At 40.6% G+C, this 20,153-nt stretch overlaps 1 protein-coding gene across 1 annotated transcript; it reads left to right on the plus strand.

The window, feature by feature from the left end:
• The first annotated feature begins 63 nt into the window (after positions 1–63).
• Positions 64–19,203, plus strand: LOC139461119 (uncharacterized). Its single transcript, XM_071242666.1, has 11 exons — positions 64–104; positions 8,474–8,574; positions 9,854–9,959; positions 11,110–11,211; positions 12,076–12,140; positions 13,199–13,300; positions 13,807–14,003; positions 15,182–15,356; positions 16,958–17,100; positions 17,935–18,100; positions 19,098–19,203. Exons 2-11 carry the CDS (start codon positions 8,491–8,493, stop codon positions 19,164–19,166), a joined length of 1,209 nt encoding a protein of 402 aa, XP_071098767.1. The 5' UTR covers positions 64–104; positions 8,474–8,490; the 3' UTR covers positions 19,167–19,203.
• The last annotated feature ends 950 nt before the right edge of the window (positions 19,204–20,153 follow it).

A 20,153-nucleotide genomic window follows, 5' to 3' on the forward strand; every position in this document is an offset into this window, starting at 1 on the left:
TCTAATCTTGTATTTAACAATTGTTATCGACAATAGACTGTAGGTACACCGGAAGTGATTCGAAAGAGCGCCATATCCAAACTTCAAAATCTCTGCATTCTGTGGTGAGAACGTTATATCAGGCCTTATTGTAACTGTAACTGAAATAACTTGCTAATGTTAATCAGTTGTCATTGCCATTGTCACTATTATCTACCAAATGGTATAACGTCATATAATTCTGACTTAGAGTTAGGGTTCCATGTTAATATTGATCCACAGCTTTTGTCGATTTGATCAATATCCCTCTCAACATGTTGACAGCTGCCAGTATGCTAGCTTACTCGGAGCTCAGCGATAGAAACTAACAGTTTTCGTCCACTATCCTTATAATGATACTACATAGCAAAACCCTAAATAATAGCAAATTTCTACTAGTGATACTTTAAAGGGGCACTGATCTAACGCAATTCCCCGGGACTGGTTGTTGCCTTTGTTATTGTTTTTTCCCAGTGAGTACCCGGATGTAGAGCAGAAATCTAGACTAGCTCGCGACCTCTGTTGCGCCATTCGTAAGCGCATTAGTCACTTTTATGGATACCGGTAGTAATAAGAGCGTATGGTCACATTGATCAACAAAATGAAATACTGTTTTCGAGATAATAAGGAAATGTAGGTATCTTTGTGGGTAGCATCGGTAATGGTGACGAAGATTTGATAAGTCACTTGCTTGGTAATTTTGCGATTTTCGTTTACACTATTTTGACTTGCAACACAAAGTAAATATTTCACCTGAGCATTGCTTTTTTTATAGTGTGTATATTTTTTTACTGTCAAAATGTGTAACATATTTATTAAACGTCTAAATATTCAGTTATTTTACAAAGTGACTGAAACACATTTCCATCTGTATTATTATGATATCGAATTCCAAACATTTTGATGTTTAATGTCATCACCAAGAGACTGAAAATGTTACGTTGAAAAGTACATTTCTATGTTGTTTGGCTTCTAATCCTACATAATAATCTGTTGTGATGTTTGTAGGCCCTTTTGATCGTCTTAATCAATCTGGACAGATTTTTTAGTCAAAATGACTGAAATATTTACACATTTTATAAATTGCCTGAGAGAATCACATTTTACAAATTGACGGTAATCTATACACGCTTACAAAGGAAATGACCTGTGAAAACAACGTCTATCGCGCATTGAAGAATTTCCCAACCAAGACGTAGAGAAACAAGAACGAATCGGTTCAAATGAAGGAAAACAAAGTGCAAATACCATAATTACAACTTACCAAATTTATGTGTATAAATAGGCAGCTTCCTTGTTCGAGGAATGTATCCGTGAATATCCACACAAAGGAATAATATCCCACTCGTCTGCAGCTATACAAAATAACTTATTCGATGTCACGTGTCTCTGTAACTATCAAATATTCTAAAAGATATATATCGTTTCGGGATATTATAACCAGTGTTCGTTTCTCAACTGATCACTTGGATTGTTTCAGGTGTTTCACATAGGTGTCAAGTCTCAAGGGTCGGCTGAGAAAGGCCACGTGACAACTATTTTCATTACGTCCACGGTTCCTAAAAAATCCATTGAGTTTGATAACAATGAGCAACCAATCAACGTATTATCAGTTAACCCTTTGAACAAAGTATGTTGTTTTTACATCGGCACTTCACGCCATGACATGAGTGTATTCCCTTTGTTTTAGTAAACCTAGACATGTAAACACTCACTTTTGACATATCAACTGTGCAAGATAACAGTGATTAATCAATCAACGTATTTTCTGTTAATCCTTTGATGACTAGGAACGATCCGTTGATTTACCTAAAAAAGTAAATCAACTGATTATTCATCTCTTGCTGGGCTGCCACGTGCGTATTACATAACGCACATTTCACCTCACTTCAAACCTGGATTTAGATTGAATAATTACCCCAGACACAATAAATGCCAAATGAGAACCTTTGTCAGGTAATCGAAGTGGTGCTACCACTAATTGTACCTGTAATAAATTCATTAACTGAGCATCAAGTGAATGACGACAAATACACAAGTGTAGGGTTATACGAGAAAACGTGGATGACAACAAGGGAGTAGTAATCGTATTATCGACGCAATCCGAAATCAGAAAATGCTTTCACTGCATGGATACTTTTTTTAGTATTAAAAATCTGGGGTATTTCCAAATGACGACTTCCGATGAGCTCCACCGTTCTTTTTGTCTGTTTCTTTAGGCTGAAGAAATTAATTGACATGCGCCCTTTGTCGAATCTTTATAGATCACAGTTAACCAATCAGTGTTAATGCAAAAATGCGTAAAACAAATATTGCCTCCAGCCTCCAAGTTTATTTAGCTGTCCTTGCAGACGGTAGCCCAGTCTCTGGTCACGCTCAGTTGCGTTGCGTATCATCCGGGTACTCACGGGGGAAAAAACAATAACAAAGGCAACAACCAGTCCGGGGAATGGCGTTAGATCAGTGCCCCTTTAACTGTTGAGTAGTTTGGCTATAGGACCAGGTAGATCTAGTGCTAATTTCTAACTCTGAGAGCTAGTGATATTGTAAACAGGTTTGTGGTGGGAAGCAAAATGTCCAAAGCAGGCTACAGGTGTGATGATCTTTATTACCAGTAGAAGAGATATTGACACCCTGTAATGTACAAAACAATAACATTATAAGAACACTAGTACACAACACATATATCATGTATATATCCATACAATACAAAGTGACCATTGATTTCATTTAAACATACATCTATGTTCCGTACATGAACATGTACTTAATAATCAATGATATATGAAATCATTATCGTGACCCTAATTTAATAGGCTAAAGTAAACAAACAATCCAGCAAGGGCGATAGTTCGATCCCGACATTACTTATACGGTACACCATAAACATGGTCCATAGTTGTAAATAACATTGAATATTACAAATACAATTACCACTTTCTTGTAACTATTATTATAATGACAGTAATTGATCATACATTTGGTATGATACACTATTTCCAATACATACCTAGAGACATGACAAACATGTAAATTACCCGTAACCTGTGGGTGACACACTCAAAGCAGCCGCCTATGCAGCTATCAGCACACTCCTATGTATACAATGAATAAATATATAAGTTTATAATACAATTGAAGTATTACAGAAAATGTCATTGAATCCTTACTAACTACACACTATCATACAATGTTTGACATTGCTTACAGATCCTGTATTTACACAATTATTAAAATCTACGCATACACTCAATAAACATTCACACACAGAAATACAGAAGAATGATAAGAAGCATTTAAAATGTTTACTTAGCCTTTTTTTATTAGTAACTTGGCAATATTGCAACACAATCAGCATTCCAGAGATAGGCAATTTAGAGATACTGAAATAACATTACACATAACTTAGAAAACATCAGTCATATTATTATACAAATAGATATTAGCTAGCAATTCTATATGTTACTAACCTTAATGATCAAATTGTTTATTCAAAGTTTTGTCACTGTCCAAAATGTTAGCTGACTTCCAAAGTGGTGTTGTGTCAAGTGCAAGATGGAAGAAAAGTGCACAGTTTGAACAAGCCAATGAAACCAAGGCTTCTAAAGAAGTAACAATGACACAAACATGGACTAACCCCACCCTTTACTATATAAGTAATGTAAGTAAACTAATCCAGAAGCCCACACTAGATATTAAACTAAGAAACCACATTACTAACAACTTAGAATAATATCACAGAAATTAAAGGACCTCAAATAGATGAAAACATATTTACAATAAAACTGTGTACCAACACTTGTGTCTGTTTCACCGAAGTGGTAAACATCTGAGACCTGCATCACTTCAGGCTTTCCTCCTTTATTAAAGGGGAAGTGTACACGCAAAAATCACTTTCTTTCTTTTTCTAAACAAAACGCAATTTTAGAATTAGTTAGTATCTGTGTTTGAAAATATACACTCATTTTTTTTCACAGTGAAAGTAGGAAGCTCACAATAGTGTGAAAGTGATATGCCGTTATGAGGCCTTCGTTTTACGAGCGAAATAGGCCTGAGTTATCCCCCTTAGATTATGACGTAATTGGTGCCAATTCAACTGGGTCCCTGTCTATTCTCAACGCAAAAGATATCAAGGACCAGTTTGCGGTAAAACAACATGGTCTACGACACACTCCGGCGCAGTGGTGACTCAGCATAACACAATTCTGGCTGGCATCTGAGATGCTAGAATCACAAAACTGTACCTACACCACGTGAAGCGGCTCTAACAAAGCATGATGACGTCATAATGTTTATCAATTGGCACCAATGACATCATATTGCAAGGGACATAAGCCATGGTGTTTTTGTTATGGAAATAGAACACTTGGAAAATGTGAAAAATATAAATCGTTTTAGTGCAAAAAATATGTTAATTAAATATGATGTTTTTATATTTTTGTCTATGACACTTCTATGTTAACACTTTTAATATGGAAAAAGTACAAGAAAAAAAGGTTCATTTCCGTGTGAACTTGCCCTTTAAGCTGACACGCCGTGTTATAACCATCATAACTGGAATACTGTTCCAAGCGGCGTTAGGGGGCACGGGTGGCCCAGTCGTCTAAGGCGCCGCGATTCACTGTGCAGAGTTGCGTCACTTGGGCACGCCAGAAACCTATGATTGTGGGTTCAAATCCCGGTTCGCCCCAATTATGTTTCTAGGTTTGTCAGCACCATACCCATGCTCGTGGGTTTCACCGAAGTGGTAAACGTCTGAGACCTGCATCACTTCGGGCTTTCCTACCTCATTAAGCTGACATGCCGTGATATAACTGGAATACTGTTCAAAGCGGCATTAAAGCCAACTCACTCACTCACTCTAGAGTGCAGTGGATCCTTCTAGTTGCCTGACGTCTTGCTAATTCACTGGGTCTTTACTTGATGTATTTAAGCAGTAACTATAATCAGCACAATTTTTTAACTTATCCTGCATTACTCCTTAATGCATTTACTGCTGTTTATTGACAGAAAACAAACTGTGAGATCCAGCTTCTATAGAAAAGTTGCTCCAATCAGTAACTGGCAGAACCCTCACACAGTAGGCATGTGACTTGGAGGAGATGACATCACCTAAGAGCACATAATGGTTTTGTCAGTCTACACGGACGGACGTGTATTTGGTTGAATAAAGCTCTATTGTTTCTAGCATCCTTTGCTTGTTTCTTACACCATTGTTGCTCATATATTATACTGTGTGTATGGTTTGTACCTTTTATGTTATTCCTGTACTTATATTATAAAGTTTTCCCGCTTGCTTGTGTCTCTAGTCACGGTTATATTGCGGGAATATTGCTGTTCCATCCACCATTTTGAATTTGCAAAGTGGCGACGATTTCTTGTCTTGCGTACTGAATTCTTTTATTTGGCTTGGGTAATCCATTATTCTGTTTTACCTAATGTTTTCTGTGTTTTAAAGCTTTGCTTCTTCACTACCTTTACGTAATTGTTTTCTCTTATAAACTTTTCCGTTTTTGAGTTACAGTATACCTCCCTTGTGTGTTTTCCACATCAATATGACTTGGCTTAAATTAAAGAATTTATGCCTCGTTGTACCCTTTCCCTCAGGAAGAAATCTGTCCAGGATCCCCACACTCTGCCTAGACTGTACGGGACCCTGAACATTTACATCACAGGGACGCTATTGCAGTCCCTTGTCACTGTCTGCCTTCACCCTCTACCTCAAAGTAGTCAGGAAACATCAGATTCAATGTGCCCATCAGCAACACGGGATGTCTGACACAACAGAGGCTCCAGAGATCGACACCTCGTTGCAGTCCCCTACATCACCCTTGCTGTCACCCTTACAGACGACCTCATCCCCATCACTGGTGATCCCCTATCACAGGCTTGCTACAACAACATATAAAGCAAAACCCTTTAAAAGAGTAAATTACTACTAGTCCTTAGGGAACCTTCACTATTGGGCAATTTGGCAAGGACTATAGGACTAGTGCCAATTTCTAACCCTGGATGTAGGCTTGGATGCAGTCTTTGTTTTAACAGACCTTGGCGCCACTGGTTTGCCTCCTCAGCCTACATCACTCCTCTTGTTTTATATGGCACTATAGACAATTACCTTTTCGGTGCCACTGTTGCGTCCATCATCGGCCTTGATCATCTCTTGCTCCCATAGTCACTCACCCATACATTATCGGGATCGTGACTACCGCTCGGAAACTTCAGAGGGATCCTTGCAACCCAACTATGGTTCTCCTTCTGCAAATATTGACACTCACCTGGGATTGAACCAAGTTGCTGAGTGGTTGGCTGATCGCTTTTCCTCTGCTGCGCCGTTGACAAGAAATGTTTGATATGGTCTATCCCGACGTCTCTTCCACCCCATGTTGACCGTCCTCACTTTGGCCTTAGACGAGGACTCTGCCAAGCTCTCTCTCACGCCATCATTCAAGGCTCCTCGTTTTCGAAGGGGTGATCTTCCTGTTCACTCTTTGATCAGAGCCCATTTATTGGATGATGACCTGCATCGCATGACGGGGTCTTCCAAACCTACCACCATTCACATGCCAGATACCCGCCTTTGTTGGGTCAGAGATACGCCGTTCACCCAAACCTCTCCCTCCTCAAGACCTGTAGACCAGCATCTGTTGGGGTCTCATCCCAAACGGATCGACCACTTGCGGACTTGAGTGTCCCAGCTCTGACAGATCAACCATATGAGGAGCCACTTGTATGCCGCACTGGCGGAAATCACTAGGACCTGATACTTGGATTCTTAAGACTTACAGAATGGGATTCCGAATTTAAGAAATCCATCCTGTGACAGCCATGGTCTGGTCCCTCTTTTAACGTTTGCATCAGCCCCAATCTTTTGCCAATGGCAGGTGCTCTTAGGCCTCCTAACCTCGGCTCAAGACCTGACTTCCAGGGGATAACTGCCCACTAACCAGTGATATCTCGCCCCCTGGAATCAAATGACTTTGGCTTCATCTCCTTGACCGTGCAACATCCCACACTCCACCTGTTCGTTGACACATCCAAACAGGGGAGGGAGCTGGCGAGCTCACCTGGAGACTCAGACGGTCTCAGGGCTGTTGGCAACAACCTCGAGCTGGAAGCTCTTATACTGTCCGTCACACACTGGCAGAGCAATCTATGTCACGCCCAGTTGACCATATCCACGGATTAAATCACCGTGGGAACTCTCCACTCTCCATCCCTGCTAAACCGGACCTTCCGCTTTTTCGACCTGGTGAACAGTCGGGACCTTTACTTCATCGTTCAGCACATACCAGGTTGCAAGAACAATCAAGTGTACGCTCTGTCCAGACCAGACAAGTTGGCTCCAACCGAGTGACAGCTCCACCCAGACCTGTGACCACGATCTGCCCAAAACATCGACTCCCACCAACATTGATCTGTATGCCACATCCCAGAACTGCCAACTGAAAACTTACGTCTCCCCAATTCCGGATCAGTTGGTAGTGGAAGTAGACGCCCTCAGCGTCCCGGGGAAGGATTAAATGGGTACGCTTTTCCGCCTCTGGTTCTCCGTCCCAGGGTTCTTCAAAAGATCCAGGTCACTCGGAACATGATCCTGATTTTGGTCGAGCCCTTGTGGCCAGTGAGAAGTTGGTTTGTCCACCTCTGAGATCTCACCAGCGACGACCCCCTAGAACTTCTGGTATGCACAGCAGGTTACCACAACTGAATCCCACTAGGTTACCAGTATGTGCCGTCCCTTCACTGCACTACCTCCCCAGAAAGTTCAGATGTTGTGTTTGAAGCAGTAATGTGCTCATATGTGACATCATCGTTTCTAGGTCACATGCCGACTGTCTGAGGGTGCTGACAGTTACTGGTTGGAACAACTTTTCTATAGCAGCTGGACCTCTCACAAGTTTGTCTTTCTGTCCAAGTTTGATCGTCAATCCGAAGACCCGGGTTCGATTCCCGACATGGGTACTATGTGTGAAGCCCATTTCTGGTGTTCCCCGCTGTGATATTGCTGGAATATTGCTAAAAGAGGTATAAAACCATGCTCACTCACACTCACTCACTCACTCACTCACTTTCTGTCCAAAAACAGCAGTAATTGCATTAGGAGCAAAACTTTTTTAAAAATCAAATTTCTACTAGTTCTTTTGATACTTTAACTATTGGGCATGTTGGCAAGGAGTACAGGACTAGTGCCAATTTCTAATGCTGTTGAATAACAACTATCTGCATGATTAGCTAGACAAGGATCTGATCGTCAAAAGGTGGTCACAGAAATCCTGTTGTTGATCAATGGAGAGCTATAGTCTTGATAGCAGTCGACAAGTACATTAAACTGTGGTTATAATGAACTCAAAGGGACCACTAATTTTAGTTCGTTATATCCGTCGTTTGTTATTAGCGTGTTTGTTATGAATGTAGTTTACTGTATTATTCATTATTTTCATGTTTACGTCAGATATTGATCAAGATAAGATGGAGTCTGAGGTTTTGGAAATAATGAAGATGAAGGACAAGTTTGATCCTGGCCTGTATGCACAGATGGAGCTGGTGCAGCAGGTGTGTATTGTTACCGTATTCGACGTAATAAGCGCCCAGGGCGCTCTCAAAATTAGAAATAGGGAGCTCTTATTAGAATATTACTTTGATGAAAAAACAGAGTTGAAAGATAAATTTCGTGGTTTATGCTGACAGCCTGAAATGTTTATATACGACAGATATATTTTTCCAGAATTTAATTGCCCATAATTGAGGGTGCTTATTACACACGAGTGCGTATTATACACGAATAAATAAGTCTTGTGTACATTGATCAATCGGAAGGGGTGCTAATTGGGATTGTTCACTAGCCAGTATATTAGCAAATATCGCCATGGGCGCTTATTAGAGCGAATACACTATGAGGTGAATACGATTCGTATCACGAATATAGGGTAATGAATATGTATATTAATTCACGAATACAATAACAAGTCAGCAGTTGATGTATTATGTTATATTCAGTGAAACATTAACATAAATTTTTTTATATGGCTTCTTAATTACAAATATATTATACATTTATATACTGCACTTATCCAGTTAGTAGTATCTGCTCAAATGCGACAATGACCAGTGACCCCAATACTGTTAAATCAATATTATAAGAGTGTTGTCTTTGAAGAAATCTATGCATATCATATGTTCTTATGGATATTTTTAGGTACAGGGCATGTAAATGCACTTACTTGCATATTCAAAAATATCTGCCACATGTTTCGTTTTTATTTCCATTTTCAAAAACAATTTAAAAATCCTATTACTTTATAAAAACAATGCGATCCAATAAAGCATGCTGTTACTTCCCTTTACATGGGCACTGCTTTACTGCAACATCTTGTGTTAAAGTCATGGTAGCAACAGGAGTTTGTATGCTTGTTTATGTAGGGTGGCTCTTTTCTCAGGTTGATGGTACACAACTGTTTATTTGGTTACATACTAGTTTGAAAAAGGAAAAAAAGGAAAAAACACTGCCCGCCTACACTATATTTTCAAAAGTCATTGCCTGAGAATCAATTCTTTCATTTTTTTAAGCCTTAGATTAATATGTGTAACAAGGCTGACGATGTGTATGGACAAGATGAAGTGAACGTGAGGGAATGTGTCATCACAACAGTACTTTATCATGTCCACTGACATGACAATGAAACCAAGTAAACAGACGAAATCATCTTGGTCATCGGCACAAATCACATCTCCTATTTCATCATGTTCCTACCTATCATAAACCTTGTCAAGCTGTTATTTCATGCCATCTTCGTCACTGGGTTTAACATGATTCTCTTTCTTTTTCTGTCAGCGCAAGATGTTTGTGAAGACAAATTATTTCTTTGTGAACGCCAAGAAGCAGTTCCTTAAGAGTCTATACATGGATCCCAGCAAGTGGTTGACTACAGAGCAAGCTGGTAACTTCATGTGTTTTATCACACCTGTGTTCTATAGTCTGATTCCAAAGATCGATAGAAGTCATCATTTTTATAGATTTCACTCTTGATATGTCATGTATATGGGTGCTATCAACTCAAATGCTTGTAAGTCAGTAGAGTGACCCCATACTGTCTGTCCATTTGCCTCCCTGTTGGTTTCTAAATTAAAACTTGAACAATGCAGATATGTTTTCACCAAGTTTGTATTTTTGTCAGTTCCGGTTTTGTCAAAACATATGGGCAGTATCATCTTCCCGAGGCAAGGGTGTTAACTGACTATAAAAGTCCAGTTTCCACCCTTGCCGAACTATGCTGGATTTTCCAGGCATGATTGGAGCGCCACCAGTTACGAGTTATGTCCTTTCTATGTCCGTCCTCTTGACCAATCAGATTCCATCTCTCATATCCCTTGCATTTGCTTCAAACAAAATGGCGACGCCTAAACAAGACAATCTGTTCAATAATCAAGATCTATATTGTCTTACCCGCAAAGTGCATAAAAAACTTGAGCGCCTTGATTAAAAACATGAAAAGTTGTGCAAAATATCTGTCAACACCCAGTTGGCAGTACATATGTTTTGCAAATCCTGCAGTCAACCAAAATATGCACATAGAAATCCATGCTGTTTACAAACCGAGAGTTTACTTCGTTATGCAATTTTGATTGGACTATGCATAGACTCGTTAGACCAGCCAAAATGTAACTCCATAATTCCAGCCTGGTTCGGCATGGGTGGAAACTGGACTTTTATAGTCAGTTAACGCCGTTGCCTCAGGAAGATGGGGAAGCATAGGTCAATATTTCGTAGGATACAGGTTACATAATGCAGCACTAGAACTTAGAAGGTAGGATTACCCCTTAACCAAATTCAGTTTGTTGCTGGCTCATATATACATTGATGTAAAGTTTAGTCGCCAAATTGATAGCAAGTCCACAAGTCTATATGTGGCATGAGACAATTTTTAAAATCTGCTAATCAGGCTAATTGAACTGATGATGCTGCAATAAAAAAATCACAGTTTCAAGCAATCAAAAGTGGGAAATTCTCCGCAGCGGATCATTTTGCCCTTGATGCTGCAGGGTTAAGCCCCTTTGATGATGTTACCATGGTTATGTTGGCCATTACAGATGCTGAGTTAGAGGAAGCTTCATCAGAGTTGCAGGATGTCAAGAGTGAAATAAAGGATGTCAAGACAGCCATTCAGTCTCTGTGCGAGTCTGCCGAGGAAGGTGAATGACACCATATGCATCATAGTTTTCTGTCATATTTTCTCATGGGCATATTGTCTACAAGACTTTACTCCATGATGCATCATGTCGCTGTTCATGTCATAGGAGTGTATCCCAGTGGCATCTATGATTGCTGCTGTAGGTACAGGGACCCCAGTTGGCACTAACACAAAAGCCTATCAGTTTGGCTGAAGTTGAGGGGTATCCTGATCATTAGTAGAATTTCAGGATTTTAAGGGCGTGTCCACATATGTTATAACTATTACCGTATTCGACGTAATAAGCGCCTAGGGCGCTCTCAAAATTAGAAATAGGGGGCTCTTATTAGAATATTATTTTGGTGGGGGAAAAACGGTTGAAAGATAAATTTTGTGGTTTATGCTGACAGCCTGAAATGTTTATATACGAGTGTGTATTATACACGAGTAAATAAGTGGTGTGTACATTGATCCATCGGAAGGGGTGCTAATTGGCATTGTTCACAAGCCAATATATTAGCAAATATCGCCGTGGGCGTTTATTAGAGAGGGCGCTTATTTCGTTGAATACAGTAAGTTTGGCTGAAGTTGAGAGGTATCCTGATCATAAATAGAATTTTAGGATTTTAAGGGTGTGTCTACATATGTTATAACTATTAAGGGTAGTAAAGTTTTGCATCCCTGCACAAGTTCAAAGCATAAGTCTTGGACAGTTAGTCTTTGGCTATTATTCTCAGCTGATAATACATGCAGCTCATGTATGTCAAATGTAACAATACACTGGTTAGTAAAATCAAAAGGGTTTCGGGAAAGACAGTAAATGTGGCATAAAACCTCACTCACTCACCCAATCAATCAGCGTGTCACTCGCTCCCTCTTCTTGTAGGCTTCTCCCTGCTGACACAGAAGCAACAGCTGCTGGAGGAGAAGAAGCGAGACCTGGAGGAGAAGGTGCAGCATATGAACTTGAGATTCAATTTATTGCAATCGGCTATTGTCGGTGTAACGGTTCTTGATTTGGTGGTTTTAGCCTATTTCACGCATCTGCATGATGTTCCGTGCTCTTTGTGTATAGCCCTGGATGCAAGACACTTCATGGATTTTTATGGATTTATTACTGAGATTGGTCGTCAATCCACCAAACAACATTGTTAGGATTCATGAGAGCATAACACATCGTCACAAACATACACTTTCACTTGACAAGTTCATGTGTAACGCAAAAGTTTTCACAAAGCCCACACATCTCACCACATTGCATTTTTCATCTCATAACATGTGCTCTCTCTTTTTCACTTCCGTCAAAAAGGGACATAACTCACATATCACTAACTCACATACCACTAATGATAAAATACACATTGCCATATTGTAACACTAAAATATAAATCAACCATTAAAGTCAGTGCTTTCATTCATTGACACATACTGCAGATCATGAGACCCTAATTCATAGAATTAGCTCCGCTCTTCACACAAATATCCTCACCTAGCCAACACCACAGGGAGTATGGCACATGCTCACAGTTCCTCAGAGACCTGGCTGTTCTGCATGACAACAGATCTTTTATATATGGAGTCAAAGTTGATTTACAATTCGTTACAATAAATCTAATGTCTGGAGAATTATTGGAGGTTGAGGAACAAATCTCAAGTTCGCATTTTTCTATCGACCCGTGAAGTTCCGGGGTAGAATAGGTCTTCAGCAACCCATTCTTGCCGTAAAAGGTGACTATGCTTGTCGTAAAAGGCGACTAACAGGATCGGGTGGTCAGACTCGCTGACTTGGTTGATGCATGTCATCAATCCCAATTGTGTGGATCGATGCTCATGATGTCAATCACTGGATTGTCTGGTCCAGACTCAATTATTTACTGACCGCTGTCATGTAGCTGGAATATTGCTGAGTGCGGCATTAAACAACATACCAACCAACCAACCATTTTTCTATCAATGTCAATGTTCTTTCCATTTACTTGCCATCTACTTACTTGTAATGCTGTTGATAGAAACACAAACTGCAGCAGCGGCGGACGAAGAGTAGCACCGCACAGCTGGAGTTGGATGATACAGTGCAGGGCAGCACTGGTCCGGCAATGATCAACAACCTGGTAGGGGTACTTCCATCATCATCATCACATCAACCGGGGCTCACATGGGGTTCAGTTGTCTCAGGCAACACAATTCGCTGTGCAGTTACGTCCCTTGGGCATGTCAGAAACCGATGATCATGGGTTCGAATATGGTTCTAGGTTTGTCAGGAAGGTACCCGTTGTCATGGGTTTCACCAAAGTGATAAACGTCTGAGACCTGGTTCACTTTTGGGGTTTCCTCCCACAAGCTATCAAGCTGACACCCAGTGATATAACTGGAATATTGTTAGTGTTAAACCCAACTCACTCACTCACTCACTCATATGATTCCTTACTTTATAGTGCATTCTACAAAACGTAAACTAAACAGAACAAAGTCTTTGATGAGTATGAAATGTTCCTTGTGAAATGGAAGTAATTATGTCATCATTTAAGCTTTCTTGTCTTTCTGTCTTTTATTTTCATTGCCAACATGCTAAGAAGCTATTTCCCGCATCTGACCTTCTTTCTTTTATTCTTAACAGTCAAAAAAGATCGAAGCTGTGGAGTCGGCCATCTTGAAGTGTGATGAAGCAATAGATCATGTGACCTCTGAGCTGCAGTTGATGCAGCCAACCATCAAAACAATGGAGCAGGCGGTCTCACAAAACACCAACAGACTACAGCAGATCACGGCAGAGCAGAAGGGGAAGAAGGGTGTCATCTCACAGCTTGTTAATCAGTCAGTAGATCATGGCACAACTTACCAAGCAGTCAGTAGATCATGACACAGCTTACTAAGCAGTCAGTAAAACATGGCACAACTCATTAAGCAGTCAGTACAGCATGTCATCGCTTACTAAGCAGTCAGTAGAACATGACACAGCTTACTAAGCTGCTAGTAGAACATGTCACAGCTTACTAAGCAGTCAGTAGAACATGACACAGCTTACTAAGCAGTCAGTAGAACATAACACATCTTACTAAGCAGTCAGTAGAACATAGCACAGCTTACTAAGCTGCCAGTAGAACATGGCATAACTTACTAAGCAGTCAGTAGAACATGACACAGCTTACTAAGCAGTCAGTAGAACATGGCACAACTTACCAAGCAGTCAGTAGAACATGGCACAGCTTACCAAGCAGTCAGTAGAACATAACACATCTTACTAAGCAGTCAGTAGAACATGTCACAGCTTACTAAGCTGCCAGTAGAACATGGCACAACTTACTAAGCAGTCAGTAGAACATGACACAGCTTACTAAGCAGTCAGTAGAACATGGCACAACTTACCAAGCAGTCAGTAGAACATGGCACAACTTACTAAGCAGTCAGTAGAACATGGCACAACTTACCAAGCAGTCAGTAGAACATGGCCTTTTGAAAATATTTTATGCATACATACACCCTGTACACATCTGATTGGGTGGTTAGCCTAGGTGATGGGATATTGCTAATTTTAATCACTGGATTGTCTGGTCCAGACTACTTTTTCTACAGCCTGCCGTCACATAGCTGGAATATTTTGACTGGCAATACACAAAGAAACATTAGGGAGTAATCATGATACTCCAGTTTTTAGATGAAGTGAGAAATGTTATTTACTAAACATTGTATCAATAGTATAAGAAGTTTCAGCTAAATTCATTGACATATTTAAGTTATTCTGGGGAAGACAAATAACTGTTTCAAATGCGTCATATTTTGTGGTTGTCTGATTCATCCTTCAACCGTGCAAGTTGAATATACACAACTCAGCCTTTGCCTAGGACCAACCTAGTCATCTTTAGTCAAAGTTGTGATCCTAAACAAATGTTGAGTAGTATATATACAAACACCAGAAATCATCATGCCACAAGCCTACTTCATCTTTTGGCCCTTGTGTTTGACATTTGAATTGGGACATCTGTGTGTTGCAGCCTGGAGAGGCTGGTGAGTGAGATGGAGGCGATGAGTGGGCTAACGGTGACCCCCCTGAGTTGGAGTGGTGTGAGGGTGGAGTTCCCGCGGGCAGGGACTGAGGGGGTGCAGCTGGCGCTGTCCCTCGAGTACTTGGAAAACAATCTGGGTGACCTGGTGCTTAAGTCTGCTGAGGTAAGAGGTAGATTGTAGTCAAAACGCTGAAAGTACATGAGATCATGTACTAAAATCTTAAAAACAGTTGAGAAGTGAAATGATGTTTATCTCTCTCCATTAACAGATTGATTAAACTTGTTCTTCCACGGTGTCAGATTCAGTATAGGGTTTTCCCTGATGAAGACGCCCAATGGGGATTCCAGGTCAGAAAAGGTTGCAAGTGCCTCATGCTCGTCACAATGCCTGATGAAGACCATTGGTTTAGGGATGGGACGAGTCCTTAGTTACTACCCGGGTACCCACTACAAGATTTGGGGACAAATTGTTATACCGCAGCCCTGGCCAAAATTATTTAGATACATGTATCAAACAATCAGATCATGCGTACACTGAAGTTGACTGAAGCTTTATCTTTACTCAAACATTTACAAGTCAAAAGGAATGTGTGCATCGTAACCACTGAGCTACAGTGAGTTTTTGCCATTAAACAATACATCATGTGACTAACCGCGGGGGCAGGTAGTCCTGTGGATATCCGGGTCCTATTCAGGCCCCACCCGACCCGAGTACCTGAGTTACCCGTCCCAGCCCTGCATTAGTTGTCAACTTCGAAACTTAGTTGGTTTTGTGTCATCATTCCCAAACAGCCTTCATCCTTGCTCATGCTTTCAGTCAGTGATTTGCCTGGCAGAGACATAGTTAACAGGCTGCCGAGTTTACACCTAATAGCTCTGTGTCGACAACTGTTCTGATTCTGATAATGCACGATTCTCTATTCACTCCACTGAAGAGCCAGTATGTGTATATTACTTTTTACCTTAGTCAATGGATCAGTGTGCACTCGATTTTCATTCTCAGCTCCCTTGGGAGTGTACCACCCAAGCTGCCTTAAGGCACTAGAAGGTTAACAGTCATTACCATCTCATCCTACCGGGTACCCATTCACTGCCGGGTGAACAGAGGCATATTACGAACAAAGTCACCTGCCCAAGTGAGACGCCACATGTGCTATATATGCTTTAGTGTGGGCAGGACCGAATCCCTAGAAACTCACAAGAGTCTAACCACTCTCCAAGATCACTGTTGCTAAACTTCACCTGATTTGTGCACTGTGCCCTGAGCACAGGACCATGTCGCCACGAATATTAAGATGAAAAATTTAATACAAACGTGTATTCAACCACTTGCTCCTGTATGTCCAGTTACCCAGTACTAACACTATTGGGGATGGTCAGGCTCGCTGACTTGGTTGATGCATGTCATCAATCCCAATTGCTTGGATCGATGCTCATGATATCAATCTTTGGATTGTCTGGACCAGACTCGATTATTTACAGACCGCCGTCATATAGCTGGAATATTGCTGAGTTCGGCGTTAAACAACAAACCAACCAACCAACCAACCAACTAATGTGGACGGTGGGGTAGTCTAGTGGTTAAAGTGTTCGCTCGTCATGCCAGAGACACAGGTTTGATTCCACAGGGGTACAATGTGTGAAGCCCACTTCTGGTGTCCCCCGCCGTGATATTGCTGGAATATTGCTGGAATATTGCTAAAAGCGACATAAAACAGTACTCACTTACACACTCACTAATACCAATGTATGAACAACTTGCAGGTGAATGTCGACTCAATCGATGTGTCGGAGCTGCTAAAGGAGGCTGTCAGTCATAATGATGTGCCAGCACTTGTCACAAAACTGAAGTCGCGATGGCTATCCCACCAACCTTTGCTGACAGAGGTGTCTCAGCTCAGATTCAGGTAAGCCAATTAGATGTTGTACATTTCTGTATGATTCCAAACACAGAATAAGCTCTTTTTACCTAATGGTTGTTGACATCAAATACTGTATTACCTCTACTAGATGCCGGCCTCCAATTGATGCCTGGTCATACGCTCTTATACTGTGATATTTTGGTGATGAATCATTTCAGTTCCCTGCAAATGTGTCCTATTTATTAATGCAGAGACCAGTGAAGATCCAGGATAGAATAGGTCTTCCGCAACCCATGCTTGCTGTAAAAGGAGACTATGCTTCTAATAAAAGGCGACTAACGAAATCGGGTGGTCAGACTCGCTGACTTGGTTGATGCATGCATTGTGTCCCAATTGCGTGTATCGATGCTCATGTTGTCAATCGCTGGATTGTCTGGACCAGACTCGATTATTTACAGACCACCGTCATATAGCTGGAATATTGCTGAGTTAAACAACAAACAAACAAACAAACAAACAGACAAACAAACAAATATAAATGCAGAATTTGGGATTTTGTAAGATAGTGAGTTGCACTGTGCCAGCATTAAACAGAACAGACATCGGGCCTCTTACACTCATCAGGCTCTAACTGACAAAGGTCAATGGTTTGGGCAAAATTAATACACGCCAGGCGTCAAATAGAGGAAATATGGTATGTGCATGCAACACTGGCTGCTCAATATGGATGGTATTGATCTACCCTCATTATTAACCTACTTCACTTTATTTACAAGCTTGTTTCTTCATGCATTTTTTGAAATAATCCATTGTTACAAGTCACATGGTCCTGGTGTTCGTCATTGAGGCCACTACTTTGTATCTGTTTCTGATCTATAGGCATGCTATTGACTGGATACAAGAGGAGAATATTTTGCGAGTGATGGTCGGGCGGGGAGGTAGCATCGTCTGTACTCTCATCATACCCTCGGGGTATCCTCTGTCAGGGAAGGTAACTCTGGCTGACATCAAGGGACATTCGGATGCTGACATCACAGACTTGAAGGTAAAGAAAATGAATTCTGTAGAAATACAACAATCCTTAAAATGTGTTATGTCAATGAATCAATCCATCCATTGTTTGTAGTGTACAAGTTAGGGGGTGCAGTTGGGACTGTGAGCTTTATTTGGGTAATGGCTAGAACTCTTGAAGTTACATTCATGATTTGGAATAGTGTTGTGTATTTACTAATATGGATTGATAACGGTCTCATAGGCCGCCATTATAGCAGAACCAGTGCCGTAGCCAGCCGGGGGCAGGGGGTGCAGTTTGGACTGTGAGCTTTGTTTGGGTAATGGCTAGAACTCTTGAAGTTACATTCATGATTTGGAATAGTGTTGTGTATTGACTCATATGGATTGATAATGGTCTTATAGGCCGCCATTATGGCAGAACTGTGCTAGAATTAGTTTTTCAGAGCTGAACCATTGAAGACGTTTGCCTACTGTTCACCTTTGTTCCAAGAGACTGCAGTAGGGCAGGAGACTTGTAACTACCATAGTGCCATGGTGGGGAATGGCACCCATATTTTGTATCAGAGTTTTAAGATTAGTAATAAGGATTAGGGCTGGCAAAAAACATCGATAATCAGAATTATTGACGTGAAGAAATATTAATCATTATTGATATGAAAATTGTGTCATCGATAATGCCTTACAATAAACTATTGTGATGAAATAAAATTTAGATTTACCAAAACAGATTTGTTATTGTCAGTAATGTTATTTGCTGAAGATTGAAAGTAACTGTTTTTGTTATGTATCAAATGTCCACAAAGTAATCCCTGCAAAAATGTGCTTCCATTCACCTTGGAGTGAAATATGTTGATTTATCTAGGTTTTCTTGTATGTATTTACTTAAACATACTTCTCCAATATTTATCAATAATTGATAGATATTTGGTTAACGATTATCGATCTCGATGATCTGTATCGATAGCCAGCCCTACTAGGGATAGTGTTGTCTGCTCCCGAGACTGACCCATGTCCTTTTTCTTTCCCAGCCTGCGGGGTCTGAGAGAAGCTTGACTGCCTGGGCTGAGCTGCTGGAGGCGAAGTTCGGGCGGCCATGATCACAACATGTAACAACTGTACATACAATACATTGTAAATATCATCACTTTTGTAGATATGGCAATAAACAACAAGGAATCCATACACGTGCTGTTTTATTTCAGTGTTTGAAATAACGGGGCATCCTTGACATCTCCTGCTGTAGTTAATCTTGACTTTTGTTGAGTTGTGAGAAGTGTATTTGATCCTGTTTAGTTTACTTCAGTCAATATAGAGACATGTGATCGCGTAGGGAATCATCTAACAAGCATCAGCAGGTACAGTGAAACTCCATTCACAGAAGCCAGGATATACCTGTTGGTTAATATTGTGTCCTGTGAGAATGGATGCAAGAACATTACATAGTGAGTTCTGGAAGCAAGGAGCATGGCTATTGGAATCATTAAATTCAGAACAATTATAGACTGCTGTTACATTTAACTGACATTTCTATTCTTGTAAAAATAAGATAAAGTTTGGTATGTCATGGTTGATTTTCTTCGATCTAACTCCAAAATCCCCACATAAAATTGACTTACGGCTCCAGAGCATGTGCTTTGAGATGACATCAATAAAATCAAAGAAAAGTGTGACACAGATCGCCAGTCTGGGGCCCCCTCACAAATTGGCCCCCATAATTGTAACTTGAGTGAAAGAACTCTTCATGATGGAACATCTTGCAGTCTTCTTCATTGACGCTATGGCTTTCAAAGTAAGATCATGAATGCTGTGCAAGAACATACATGGATGTATTATATAGAATAACAGGTCCATCACATCTCATCTGCTGTTAGGGGTTAAAGTGCACGCTCGCCTAGTGAAGGTCTGCGTTCGATTCCCCACATGGATACAACCTATTTAGAAAATAGATAAGGCTAAAAGAAAATAATAGTCTTGGTTCTCAGGCACCGCCTACATCATCATAAAGTCTGCCGCACGTATCGTTTTATTTCTGTTTTTAAAAAAAATTAAAAATCCCAACACTGAAAAACAATATTACACACAGT

Source organism: Haliotis cracherodii, unplaced genomic scaffold (genome assembly GCF_022045235.1).
Source record: "Haliotis cracherodii isolate W230 unplaced genomic scaffold, xgHalCrac1.p SCAF_1, whole genome shotgun sequence".
Classification (NCBI taxonomy): Eukaryota; Metazoa; Mollusca; class Gastropoda; order Lepetellida; family Haliotidae; genus Haliotis; species Haliotis cracherodii.